At 39.1% G+C, this 14,389-nt stretch overlaps 1 protein-coding gene across 1 annotated transcript; it reads right to left on the minus strand.

Annotated features, from left to right (window-relative positions):
- Positions 1–8,357: 8,357 nt before the first annotated feature.
- Positions 8,358–9,977, minus strand: LOC147633112 (serine/threonine-protein kinase UCN-like). The gene is made up of 2 exons (XM_086805800.1): positions 9,489–9,977; positions 8,358–9,410 (listed from the first exon to the last, which is right to left on the minus strand). The coding sequence occupies exons 1-2, from the start codon at positions 9,884–9,886 to the stop codon at positions 8,627–8,629; spliced, it is 1,182 nt and encodes a 393-aa protein (XP_086661926.1). The 5' UTR covers positions 9,887–9,977; the 3' UTR covers positions 8,358–8,626.
- Between the last annotated feature and the right edge of the window lie 4,412 nt (positions 9,978–14,389).

A 14,389-nucleotide genomic window follows, 5' to 3' on the forward strand; every position in this document is an offset into this window, starting at 1 on the left:
GCTCTGCTCTCACACCACCTCATAACTCACTCACTCTCTCTTTTAAGTACACAACATGTTTCTTAAGATAGCATTACAATATTCCTATACAACACATTGCAGAAATTACATAGAGGGGAAGAGGAAAGCAACATTGTCCTTGTATTACTTCAAGAACTAGTACAAGTTCACGACTGAGCAACTGCTCAACACGAGGCTGACAACACACTCTTCTACAATCTTCAGTTGGCTCTCACTCTCCTTTCTCTTTTGCTCACCTTGCGCCATCCTTTTAAGCTTGGTCTTCTTGTTCTTGGCAACGGCTACTTCAGTGGTTACAGCCCACCACTATCTTCACACGTGTAGTACCGAGGTGGTGCTCACAATGTGGAAGGTGGTCAAACTGATCACTTTGTCACCCATTGAGCTACTGGGCGTAACAAATATGCTAGCAAGCCCAATGGAATTTGGATTTTGGATTAGCATAGAATACTTGTGTTGAAAGACTTTATAGGCATTGATTAGGGTAGGTAGAAATGGGAACAAGAAGGATACGACACAAGTAAGATTAGGTAAATTTATGGTCTTGTCACCTCACTTGAATTTGGTGCTATCTCTTCTAAGTGAGTTATAAGGGGAAAAAACAAGTAGATCTAATGGGTCATCTTAGGCCATGCAAGGGGCTATAGCGTGGTAGCCACCCACATGGTCAGTGATGAGATTGAAACTCCCATATTTGTGTGCTAGCAAGGAGGACCAAGTGAACAAAGGTCAATCACAACTTAAGGGAGTCTATGAAAAGGACAAAGAAAATTAAGGATGGGGCCCTTGTTTGAAGGTGTAAAGGCTCTACTGATGAAGTTAAGTTGGGCTCTATATATATACTCATGTAAGATATCCTTCATATAACATGAACATTCTTAGTCTCAAAGGCCACAACCCTTATAACTAGGCAGATGAACATAAGGAGGTCACATTGGTCTGTGAGAAGACCACTAAATAATACTAAAAAATACCATGTTACTCATCATAAGGATCATTTATCACTTGGTAAAATGGGATATTATGTCTCACCCAACCTAGGCTAGAATGAGATTACAACTATTGTTGAGAACGAACTTGTTATACCAGCATTGAGATGTGATTCAAAGTACAACTTTTATGCTTAGTTTTTCTCTCCTTCACATGCTTTTGCTAGTGTGTCAGTCACATGGTTTCTTTGCACACAAGATGGGTCACTCTCTCCCTCAAGCTCACTCACTCCGTCTCTCTCACATGGTTGAAACAAGGAACAAAATGCACAATGTATAATCTAATCCAGTCTCTCTCACACGTTAATTCACCAAGAGATTTTCAATTATCCATAAGAGTTATCTCCATATAAAGGGAAAATTTACATATATACCTAGCCATCAAGTTCATACTTGGCTGAAAAGGCTAAAATAATGGCATTTAGATTTATAACATCAGCTATTATGGACTTGGTAAATAGAACTCTTGGCTAAGATTTTCTAGCTCTATATTATAATACAACAAAAATCATATACTTCGAAATATGTAAGCCCCAAAAGGGTGTTAATATGGGAGGCCTTACAATTGCAGCTACAACCCAAGAATTGAAGATAATGAAGAGAACTAGGAAGAAGGAGAAGGTACCACACTCATTTGCAAGATGGAAAGGATTGTGGAGATCTAAGAAGCGTCCACCACCTTTAATGCTCCCCTCCATCAACCATAAAGTGCAACAATATAGTCTCTTTTCCAACCACAAGGGTCAAAAAGTTCACAAGAGAAGGGGCCATTATTGATTCATACATCTTAGATGAAACACCCAGATAAGACATGTTAGAAGTACTAATATTGACCCCCACGATAGTAACCAAGTAAACATAGGGCAGATAACACACACATGATTAAATTACTTGATATCACCATTCTGCCTCTTTTTTTCCCCTCGATTTTGTCCCAATTAAATGATTTCACTCTTCTCTCTGGAACCACCATTGCGCATAGTAGGCTAGGTCGCCTTTTGCGAAAGACCCATGGTACCTTTAAAATATTTTATAAATGATGCTTTAGCATCAAGGAAAAATACAAGGAAATATTGTTTATTTTATGAGCATGGAAAGGATGTGATGGTGTATAGTAACATAGATGTAGATTAGGCAGGTAGTGCTTATGACAGAGATCTACTATTGTGTATACATTTAGCATGGGAAGTGCTATAGTGATTTGGAGCAAAAAGAAGTAACCCACAATTGCTTTATCTAGAAAGGCAGAAATTACAAAACCAGAGCACAGCATGAGAATTCCCAGTTCATATCACCTACAAAAATCAAAAAGCTGGGAAGGTGAGCAAGAGGACAAGCACGAGCAGCTATGGCTACATGTGAAGTGGTATGGCTCAAAAAGTTACTTGTGGTGATTTGGGATAGCATCATAATAGAGGAGTTGTAATACATTGTGATAACATGAGTAGTATTCACTTGGATAGTAATCCAGTTTATCATGGAGGACAAAACACATAGAGGTCCATTATCATTTCACATCAAGAAGAAGGTATTGGATGGAAAACTTGAGTTTACTTATGTAAACATAGAAGAACAGGTTGTAGATATCTTTATTAAATCACTTGGAGAAGTATGAATACTTTAGAGATAGACATGGAGTACATGAGATGGACATGGTGAGCTTGAGGGGGAGTCTTGAGAATGCTAGATCATCAACAGGATGGATAGAATTAGATGTGTGGACAATAGTCTAGAAGTGTGTGGATAATAATGGCCATGGCCAACTAGCCAAGTGTGTGCGGACATTAGTACTAGGTTATGTTATGTGTGAACTTATCACTTCTCTACATTGTGCGAGATGGATTAATGAGAGCAATTAGGGCTTACGTGTGTCTTTTGGTCTCATCTATTCTCTTTTCTATCTTACTTTGTGATAATCATGAAGGGACACATACAAGAGGAATCATACGCATTTCTTGGTGTAAGGATTTTCTAGTGGATATACGAGACGTATATCTGCTAGTTAGTCTGACACTAGGCCATCATTACCATACTTTGGGAAGAAGTATTAAATTGTATATAGGGAGTGGGGGTCCTCACAATACTTTGGGAAGAAGTGTTATATTGTATGTAGGGAGTGGGGGTCCTCACAATAAGCTTTCATTACATATGGGTACGGCAAAGCACTACAAAATTAGGATAGGTGATGCCATGTTGACAAGAGTGGGCAACACCCCCTCATTTGGGACACTAACCCACTAAGATCTTTAGCTCTTGGACTTGTGCTTCAACCACACCAATCACAAATTTCTTGCTAATATTTAAAGCTTTCAAATTATTTATATCTTTGCTTTCATTGTTTCTTCCAAGCCAGTCTCATAATGGGTAGGGGGCCATGTCCACCTCTCCCCCATCATGCCTCTGCGGATCGATATTTATCTTGGAGTTAGCATAGGAGGTTAGAAAAAAGATACGAGTGTACCATCATTAAAAGCATGTGCATTAGTGAACTACACATCCCACATTGACCTTCTTAGTTGTAGCTCAATCCATTGAGGTTTTCTAGTGTAAACTTTTAGCCCTAAGGAGGCCTAAGCGAGTTAGATTGTGACTTGTACTGTGTATACCAACAAATAGAGACCACAAATAGCTAAGCCTTGTTGTGTGTGATAACTACTCCATTGCCTCTAGCAGTTGTCTTAATAGCTAGCTAGCTTTATGAACAACCCAAAGGATCTAGCTTGTGTATTCATCAATAGCAAGAGCTGGCCAACAAATAGAGACCACAACTAGCTAAGCCTTTGTTATGTCATAACCACTCCACTGCCTCTAGAAGTTGTCTTATCTAGCTTTAGCTTTATGAATAGCCAAAGGATCTAGCTCTAGATTTATGAACAACCAAAGGATAGTAGCTTAGGTTGAGGTTAGCTTTGAGCTTAGATTCAGCACTAGAATAAAATAAGAAGGAAAATAGTTAAAAATACCTTATCCAAGCATGGAGTCACATGCACTAATGTATTTTTCACATTCATGTATGCCCTTTGTGAGTGTTCTGACATCGTTGCCCCTAAAAACATTTAAGTATGCCCTTTGTGAGCACTATGGCATCACCAATAAAACCCCTTGGTCACTTGCGAAAGCGAGTGGCCACTTTACTTGCTTGAACAAAATGACAAATTACAAGAGGAGAATGTCATGCTTAAGGGGCACAGCTTCATGACTTGAACGATCATCCTATAACCCTAAAAATCAAACTAAACTTAGAATATTTGGAAAGGTAAAACAAGGAATGAAGCATGAGACTATTAGCAGTATCAAGGGAGGGTCAAGGGCGATTTAAGAGAACACATGAAGGCAAAAGTCATAGCTAAATTCAAGGAGAGTGAATTGAATCAATTGAAGGCCCTCCAAATTTGAGTAGGTGGTTTTTTAAGGGACGGTACATAGATGGAGACAAGGAGGGATAACTAGATGTTTAACTACATATAAAGCTGTGTAGATGACTAACTAGAACCTAATATTGGCCAAAGTTTCACATGGTAATCATGCAGTAATTACTTTTCATTCTAAACTACATAAAGGTATGCAGATGATCAACTAGAACCTAATTTTGTTACAGCATAGATTTGTGTCTCAAGATTGATATAGTCTTTATGATATGTACTGTGTCTCATAGGTCATTTTGGCCATTTGTAGATGTCAACGTAACTCTCTCTCTCTCTCTCTCTCTCTCTCTCTCTCTCTCTCTCTCTCTCTCTTCTTCTTCTTCTTCTTCTTCTTCTTCTTCTCAATGTATTCTTATATATATTTTTAACTTATTAGAAGCAACCATTGCTACTTAGTGTCAAGATTTAAAAAACAGGATGCAATCTTATGTGGGTACAATATGCGACAACACTTTGGGCAACATTAAAGGGTGTGAATGGCTAATTTACACATCGATTAATCTTATTCTAGACTTATTAGAACAGTGTTAAATGCAATCCCTCTCTCTCTCTCTCTCTCTCTCTCTCTCTCTATATATATATATATATATATATATATATATATATATATATATATATATAAATTCAAGTGAAGCATCTCATAATGGAGATGTGGTCCTAGTTGATATTGTGAGTTTAAACTTGATAGAGTGTATTAATTTTTTAAATCTTTGGGCATATTAATAGACGACTGCCTAGCATAGTTATTCAAATAAGGAAAGCTATAGAATTGAAAATATACGTTATAAAAAATCATAAATTATACAAGTTTTTGATTGAGAATATTATATTTATGATCAATTTAAATATGGAGTAGTACACTTGAAAGAATGAACATTGCTTGAATATAAATAAGAGTTTGAGATATCTAAATTTCTCATAAGCTACCAAAACCATTCATTAGAAAATGCTACCACTCGTAGGTGCCTACCATTGAATCTTATTGCATTACATTTATTAAGCAAAAATATTGATGTTTAATATGCGAACAAATAGCTCTCTAAAATATTCTTGCATTTTCTTTCTTTAAAAGAAAAAGATATTTCAATTTGTTAACAAATAGCACAATACATTATCCATTTTAAAAAAACTTTTAAATTATTTATTTTTATTTTATGTTTATAAATAGATAATTTAATAAAATGTTATATTTATTCAACTTACATAGTTTATTTTAAATTTTAATTAAAATAAAGTCTTTTGAAAAAGTACATAAAAAATATTATTTTGCTTAAAAGGATTGAGATTATTTGTAATTTAAGAAAAATGTCTTTTCAAAATATATACCAAATATTCTTTTGTTTAAAAGGATTGAGATTATTTATAATGTTAAAATTTATTTTAAACTTTAATCAAATAGATTCTGAGTACAAGCCATTCAAGACCTCCATTATAGTTAGGGTGAATGTTCCCAACTTTCGGGACTTAGTGTCTATGCTGATCATAGAAGAAAAGTCTCTTGGTGGTGGGGACTCTTCTTCATAAAGCAAGAACACATCAGAATAGGCCTTCTACTCTACTTTAGGCAGAGGCAATGGTAGAAGTCATGGGCGAGGCGCCAAGGTGGTGGCCGACAAGGAAACTGGAATTTTGGACAACAATAGTCCAATGATTCACAGCAAGCAGTCATACTACATAGGTGGAAGAGGCCAGTATAGAGTCAGGGGAGCACCTGTAGAGTCTAAAGGCTTCCAAGAGTTTAACCACATAGCATTAGAGCAGTGCAATGATGTGCCTTTTCTCGGCTCTTGAGTCTTCTTCTAAGGTCTTCACTATTAAGAAAACCCCCATATCGCTTGCATGGAGAGGATACAAGAAAACCCCCATATCACTTGCATGGAGAGGATACAAGAAAATAGGACTAAATACATAATTTTTGGGAATATCTATATACTTTTTTTTATATGTATACATTCTTTCTCAAATATATATATGCATTTTTTCTTAAATACATTCGCAGCAGCTAATAAATACACCACCTTTTATAAGCGCAAAAGTATGAATGACCCAACTAAAAATAGGTCTCCTGTTAAACTTAGGTGATATCATGTTTTTGTTTTCCTATGAACCCTATATGAGTCCTCTGCCTATAGGCTTGCAAAGCAACCTGATGAAAGGTAAAGAATAAATAATTTACATTATATTATTATAATGTAACATTTCTAGAGTATAGTAAAAAGGTGGAGTTATACATGTAGTGGAGTTAATATCTTAATTATGCGATGTATTTAAGTTAATATCTTTAAAATAATCAATAAGAGCATTCCAAATTTTTAAGTGTGAATATGGGACCAAAATTCTTTTTTGCATTAATTAATTACTTGAAGAGAAGGGAACCTTAGGAGTTGAATAAACCTTAGCTTAAACGTTAGGTTGGGACCTTAGCATGAGGACCTTAGGCAAAATGTTAAAAAAAATCGAGAAGATGACACGCGGGGCTGATGGAGCTGGAGGGTTCTGGAGGATTCTAGGAAGCCTATAAATGGGCATTCTAAGCATGAATTTGAGGTTGGGCTATGGCCCGTGAGGGAGAGAGAGAGCGCATGAGTTTGAACACTGGTTTTTTTTTCTACTGTTAGTGTATTGACGAATGCTGGTGTGCACGACGAACACTAGTTTTTTTCTGAACGAGATGACGAACGCTGGTTTTTTGGGCAGTCCGTATTGTTTGAGTATGAAGCACAATGAGTTTTATGTTTTTTTTAAAGTCTTTTTCATAGAGGTGAAAGAGAGGTGAAAGAGAGGCTACGCTTGCATGAGAGATAGAGTGAGATAGAAGAAGCACAATGAGTTTTATGTTTTTTTAAAGTCTTTTTCATAGAGGTGAAAGAGAGGCTACGCTTGCATGAGAGATAGAGAGTGAGATAGAAGAAGACCTACTAGCGAAGGTTTAAACCTTAGCACTTTTTCATTAATTAGTGCCCGTTTGCGGGCACTAATTAATGAAAAATACACTAGCCCAAATATATGTAGTCATATGCTAACCAACCACATTCTCTCTCTCGCTCTCTCTCTCTCTCTCTCTCACACACACACACACACACACACACACACACACACACACACACACACACACACACACACACACACACAAATCTTGTTGGTTTCACCTTTGTTAATTGTTTAGGTAATGGGTCATCCTAAGAAAGACACTAGACAACGAAATTTGTATTTTGCGATAAGAAAATGCACAACTACATGTCAAGTTTAGTGCATCTAGTAATAATGGAAACAATGAAGGGTAAGAACACATACAAGCACACATTTTTCCAATTTTGGACTTTTTTTTTTGACAATGTGGACATTACAATTTATAACCAAAAATAGGTGAAGGGAAAAAGGGCTAATTGCCATTCCTACATAGGCAAGTGTGAAAGGAAGAGCAAGTTGGGATAGCTTATAACCATAAATAGGTAAAGGGAAAAAGGGCTAATTGTCATTCCTACATAGGCAAGTGTGAAAGGAAGAACAAGCTAGGATATCTTGAGGGCATGGGATATTTACGTGACTAAATGTAATTACAATATAATATGAGAGAGAGAGAGAGAGAGAGAGAGAGAGAGAGAGAGAGAGAGAGGAAAGATGAGTGCCACACAAATACAAAACATTCTTTTTTGAAGGAAAATTTTAGAAGGTTTTTCCGAGAGAGAGAGAGAGAGAGAGGAAAGATGAGTGCCACACAAATACAAAACATTCTTTTTTGAAGGAAAATTTTAGAAGGTTTTTCCCATTGAAAGCCTGAAACAACCTGAGCAAATGTTAACGATTACAACAAAAGCTTTTTAAAAAATATCAAAAAGTGAATAATTCAAATCGATTCATGTTGCTATCTTCTCTTTGTCCACTCTTCACATCGTATCCTTCAAAAGGGCATGCGAAAAAAAACCTTTTACCATACAAGAACATCTCCTGGATGTGTAAGAAAACCTACCTTTTACTATAGAAACATCTCCTCAATTCGATCGACTTTCATTACCAAATGCAATTTTTACAACTAAAATGTACCAAAATTTATTCCTTAAAATAAGGGCATCATAGGGGTTTTAATTAAATTTGGGAATTCGTTAGTAAAGCATATCATGAATTATGATTTGTAGGGGAGACTTTTTCCAATTTAGGTAATAATCAGATCGAGCTAGGTAGTGGGTTCCCTCAAGGCTCAAGGAAAAGCTTTCTAGCTAGTTTTTTCCTCGCCCTTTCTTCGATACGAGTACATTCAACCTCTAGCAAGTGAGCCCTCAAGTCAAAAGGCTTATGGTGGGGAGCTTCCAAGACGTCCGGCGCGAGGGGAATGAAAGGTGGCCTTAACACATCCTGCAAAGCCTCCCATTGGACGCCTAGGAAGAAAGGGTGAGCTTTGATCTCGGCGGCGCCGCGGCAATAGCCCAACCTGCGCTGAGGCTCTTTCACCAGCAGCTTGCTGATGAGATCTCGTAGTGGGCTTGACAGCCCGCAGAGCTCTAATTCCTTGTGAATGATGTTTCGAAAGGTCTCCCTGCTGCTGAGTCCTTTGAATGGCGCCTTGCCATACACCATCTCGTACAGTAGAATGCCAAGCGCCCACCAATCCACGGCGAACTCGTGCCCCTTGCTCTGGATCACCTCCGGCGCTACATAGTCGTCTGTGCCCACGAATGAATGGCATCTCGTCACGCCCTTGTCCGGCTCCACATTGCAGCTTGCATCCGGCATCACCCGATGGCTGCCGCCTGACGTAGCTTGCAGCTTGTGTGATTTTGATCTTCTTTCCATTGGAGACTGCTCGGGCAACGGCGATGACTCGGTTTTGGGGGCCAATACAGCTGAGAGATCAAAGTCGGTGAGCATAATGTGGCCATTGAAGGACAGCAAGATGTTCTCTGGTTTGAGATCTCTGTAGACAACGCCCTCCTGATGCAGGTGCTCGAGGGCCATTACGATCTCCGCTGCATAGAACCTGCACAAGTATGTGTGTGGCTGTGAGAGAGAGAGAGCAACGCCCTCAGAGAAACGTATGTGTAGAGATTTGATGTACCTGATGGCCGCGCAGGAGAACCTTTTGTCCGGCAGTGTGTAGCGAAGCGAGCTCAGGTCTCCTCCCGAACAGTAGTCCAACGCAAGATACCGGAACTCAGCGTCTTCGAAAGACGCGTGCAGAGAGGGCAGGAAAGGGTGGGGAGCGGCCTGATTGGTGAGCTTGGAGAGGACCTGCTCTTCGTTGTGAGAGCGCTGTAGACACCCTTTACGCGCCTTGCTGAAGGCCTTGATGGCCACCAAGGGAGTTTGACGTTTGTGTTCGTCGGTAGTGTCGGAGCTGGGCGGCATTTGATTGATGTGATCGCGGGTAGTGTCGGAGAGAAGCTGGGCAAGGAAGACAACGCCCGTTGAACCGTGGCCAAGGGGTTGAAGAGGGCGGCAGCGCTGCATGAGCATCGGGAGGCGATTGCAGAAGGCGAGGGACTCGCTCTCGCAGCTCTCGCTACCTACAGTCGCTGGACTCTAGTCATGGCGCTGTGTGTGTGTGTGTGTGAGAGAGAGAGAGTATGCGCTGCCCGCTGAGCGCATTTCAATCGGTGCATCAAATTGCAGTTGACTTCGTCCACTTGACCACTTGCTTTATTACACGTAGCGTGATCTTGTTGAAAATGGCCTCCGTAGTAGCTGCACACTACGTTGCCCTCATTTACTTTCTTCCTTAGAAAGGTAAGCGGCCTTTGTTGACAAAATCTGGATACCCTACCAACGAGTGCTAGCTCATCCGGTAGAGAGTTGGACTCTACTCCCAAGGTCTTGGGTGGGGCCTCGTTAGGTACTTACCCTTGACGGGTTGATTATAAGCATGTACGATGGGTTCGCCAGCCCTCATCCCGGCGAGGCCGCCTCCACCTCATGGAGGCTCGGTGTGTGTGTTTCTAAAAATTTCCTGTACCTTCAAAAAAAAAATAAAAAAAAATCTAGATACCCTCTTCAAAAGCTTGACCCATAAATCTTATGTATGTGGGGGAGAACCCTCTCGAGCCCTGAGCGTGGCACTTCAAGAAACTAGGGACCTTCACAAAGATCTTCCCCACCCATCAATGTGAACACTTGCTCTCGAGTCATGAGTGTGGCACTTCTCGAGGAATTCTTTCCCCCTTTTCTCGAGTGGGCGGGGAGATGGACGGGGGAGACTCCCCATTCATCAGAATGGGCGGGAGAGATCTCCCCGTTTTGTAGAGATTCTCTCCCTTCACTAGGTCTGTGCAAAGACCTTAACCCCCTTGTTTTTCATTGATGAGATCCCGAAAAGGGGGGAAGGGCAGGGAAGATACATCTCTTGTGAATGGGGAGTCTCCCTTTACTAGGTGTATGCAGAGACCTTAACCCCCTTTACTAGGTGTATGCAAAGACCTTAACCCCCTTGTTTTTCACCGAGAACCCGAAAAAAGGGGGGGCCAGGTAGCGCATGGAAGATACATCTCTCGTTGTGAATGGGGAGTCTCCCTTATATGTCCACTAGCATTTCATGTTAACAATCTCGATTTTATTCCCTACTGAATTTTTATATGCCAAGGCCCTGAAGGTATTGTATAAGCCTGATAGGTGTCAAACTCTTCTTTAGTTTATTTTTTGGTGCGGTTGAGAGTGACCAAAACTAGTTGACATTTTGATTAGCCTTGGAATTAAAAGCTAAGATTTTAGCAGTTTAAGTTATAAAGCTAGTTAATATATTTTTTTAAATAGAAAAATCACACCATGTCAAGACTCCCCTTGTTTTTGACTAGTTAAAAAAATGTTTTCCTAGAACTTTGAGAGAGCTATATTGTAGGTAAGTAGGTTGCCCAAGAGTTTTCATTGATTGTAAAGCATGATAATTAGTTTGACAAGGGTAAAGATGTGAAACCCTATTTGTGAAAGGATGCATCAATCGATCAACTATGAGGGGAAGCTAAGTGTTGTGACTCATGAGCATTTGAATCAGTAAAAGTCTCAGTGCAGTGAACATTATTGTGATCCCTAAGGAGTAGGCAAAACATCCTACTTTGTATTGTTGGATGCTAGTAAACATGTTGCATGTGCACGCTCAACACAAAGCAAAGTGTTAATTATTAAGATGTAAACTAATTAATGTGGGTGAAGGAGATAAAATATTTTTTCAAACATGTCTTTCATGTTACTTTTCATAAAAAGTTAATTATAATTATCTTTATTTAAAATTTAATTCAAAATATTAATGATATGCTTGAAGGAGCAAAGAAAGATTTTATTCTCTATCAAGGAAATGCAAAAGGGAAAATTTAAGGGGTGGTGGCATGTAAACATGTTGCATGTGCACGCTCAACACAAAGCAAAGTGTTAATTATTAAGATGTAAACTAATTAATGTGGGTGAAGGAGATAAAATATTTTTTCAAACATGTCTTTCATGTTACTTTTCATAAAAAGTTAATTATAATTATCTTTATTTAAAATTTAATTCAAAATATTAATGATATGCTTGAAGGAGCAAAGAAAGATTTTATGCTACATCAAGGAAATGCAAAAGGGAAAATTTAAGGGGTGGTGGCATGCGACCGTTGGCTACCTTACTTAAATTAATTATAATTATCTTCAATTATTGAAGTTGTTGATGATTTGTTTAAAGGATAGAAGAAAGACTTTCATGCTATCAAAAAGGGGTGGTGGCATGCTATCAAAAAGGGGTGGTGGCATGGGACCATTAGCTACTAACGTTAAATGAATGGGGTCTCTATGCTTTGACTCTAGTTCCTACAAGTTGATTTTTAATTATTGGGCTCTTTGTTGTGCTTCAAGTAGCTATCTTTCTAAGTATTGCTTCTCCTTTTATAGCTCTTCTTTCTCATTTATCACCTTCTTGACCTTTGCTAAGACTATTCACTGTTACCTTCTCATGCTTTAACTAGTTTCTCAAACTATTATTTGCTAATGTACTTTAGTTATCTTTTGTTATAGGTCTAGCATTTCATACCTTTATTGCATGAAGAAGTCCTTATTATTTTAAGTGAGCTAGGCTAATAGATGTATCATATCCCCATTGTTAGCCTTATTTTTCCTTGATGCTAAAGTATCCATTACAAAATCTTTTGAAGGTTGCATTGGTAAGGCCTCCCATATTAACACCCTTTTGGGGTTGACATATTTCGATGTATATACATATACTTTTTGTTGTATAATATAGAGCCAGAAAAGCTTAGCCAAGGCTTGTATTTCTCAAGTCCTATATATCTAAATGCCTTTATTTTAGCCTTTTTAGCCAAGTATGAACTTGATGGCTAGGTATATATTTGAATTTTCACTTTGTATGGAGGCAACTCTTATGTATAATTGAAAAGCTCTTTGTTAATTCATGTGTGTGAGATAGTGAGCATGAGAGAGTGGATTATATTATACATTATGTTTTTTGTTCCTTGTTTCATGCATGTGAGAGAGATGGAGTGAGTGAGCTTGAGTAAGAGAGTGACCCATCTTGTGTGAAGAGAAACCATGTGAGTGGTAGAGCATGTGGAGGAGATGAGAAATCAAGCATAAAAGTTGCGCTTTGAAGCATGGCTCAATGTTGGTGTAACAAGTTCTCAACAATAGTTGCAATCTCATTGTAGCCTAGCTTGGGTGAGAGGTAATATCCCATTTTACCATGTGATAAATGATCCTTGTGAGTATCATGGAAATTTTGAGTGTTATTTAGTGGTCTTTGCAGCCCAATGAGAGCTCCTTATGTAATTCGTATGCCCAATTATAAGGCTTGTGGCCTTTGAGACTAGCAAGAATGTTCATGTTATACTAGAGATATATCTTGCATAAGCATGTGTAGAGCCCAACTTAACTTCATCGATAGATTCTTTGAACCCGTTTCAAACAAGGGCCCCATCATTAATTCTCTTGGTCCTTTTCATAGACTCCCTTAAGCTATGACTTGAATTTTGTTAACTTGGTCCTCTCGCTAGCACACAAATATTGGAGTTTGCAGTCATCACTGGCCATGTGGGTGGCTACCACGATATAACTCGCATGGCCTTAGATGACCCATTATATCTACTTGTTTTTTCCCCTTATAAACTATCACTTAGAAGAGCTAGCACCAAATTTAAGTGAGGTGATAATACCATGAATTTACCTAGTCTTGTATCCTTCTTGTTCCCATTTTTGCTTACCCTAGTCAATGGCTATAGAGTCTTTTAGCACAATTACTCTATGGCAAGGAGAATCCAAAACCCAAATTCCCATGGACTTGATAGCCTCTTACTTTAACTGGGGTGAATTGGGAAGCAAGGCACGGTAGTTGCAACAAACACATGTGTGAGTGTGAAATGATCGCGAGCACATGTGTGAGTGCTTGTGAAAGAGCAAGTGTGATTGTGAGCACAAGTGCAACTGCCAAGGAGGTTGCATGTGCTAGTATGAGTGAAATGGTGAGAATTGTGAATTCACCTGAGGTTGTAAAGTGTAACGACGAGCACACTCCACTCTCCTCCCCTCCTCCCGTCCCTTTTGAGCTATGCTCCCTTGTGCATATTCCTTCTCCTCCAAGATGCATTGAGGAATCTCTCTCCTAATGCACTCTTACAAATCCTTCTTACACTATATTTTGCCACACATTCTAGATAGCTCTCCTTCTCTCTTGTGCTTTCCTTCCTCTCGTCTCCCATGTTTCATTCACTTCCCACCCTTAAGTTCACTCTAGACCTTATGCCCTAATGAAATTCACCAACTCATGGAGAAACACATGGGAGCTTCTGACCTTCTTGCAAGCTTCAATCTTCAACTAGTACCATGGGAGAGTTAATGCTTGTGGGAGCTTCCACAAGCTTCAATCTTCAACCAATACCATGGGAGCTTCTGACCTTCCTGCAAGCTTCAATCTTCAACTAGTACCATGGGAGAGTTAATGCTTGTGGGAGCTTCCACAAGCTTCAATCTTCAACCAATACCATGGGAG

The sequence above is a fragment of the Cibotium barometz genome, chromosome 12 (genome assembly GCF_041138505.1).
Source record: "Cibotium barometz isolate CiBa-2024 chromosome 12, ASM4113850v1, whole genome shotgun sequence".
Taxonomy (NCBI): domain Eukaryota; kingdom Viridiplantae; phylum Streptophyta; class Polypodiopsida; order Cyatheales; family Cibotiaceae; genus Cibotium; species Cibotium barometz.

Bases quoted from the DNA above. Each gene is read 5' to 3' on its own strand.
- LOC147633112 (XM_086805800.1), bottom strand. From the start codon at position 9,886: ATGCTCATGCAGCGCTGCCGCCCTCTTCAACCCCTTGGCCACGGTTCA. The intron at 9,411-9,488 runs GTACATCAAATC...ATACTTGTGCAG, and splicing joins TTCTCCTGCGCGGCCATCAG to GTTCTATGCAGCGGAGATCG.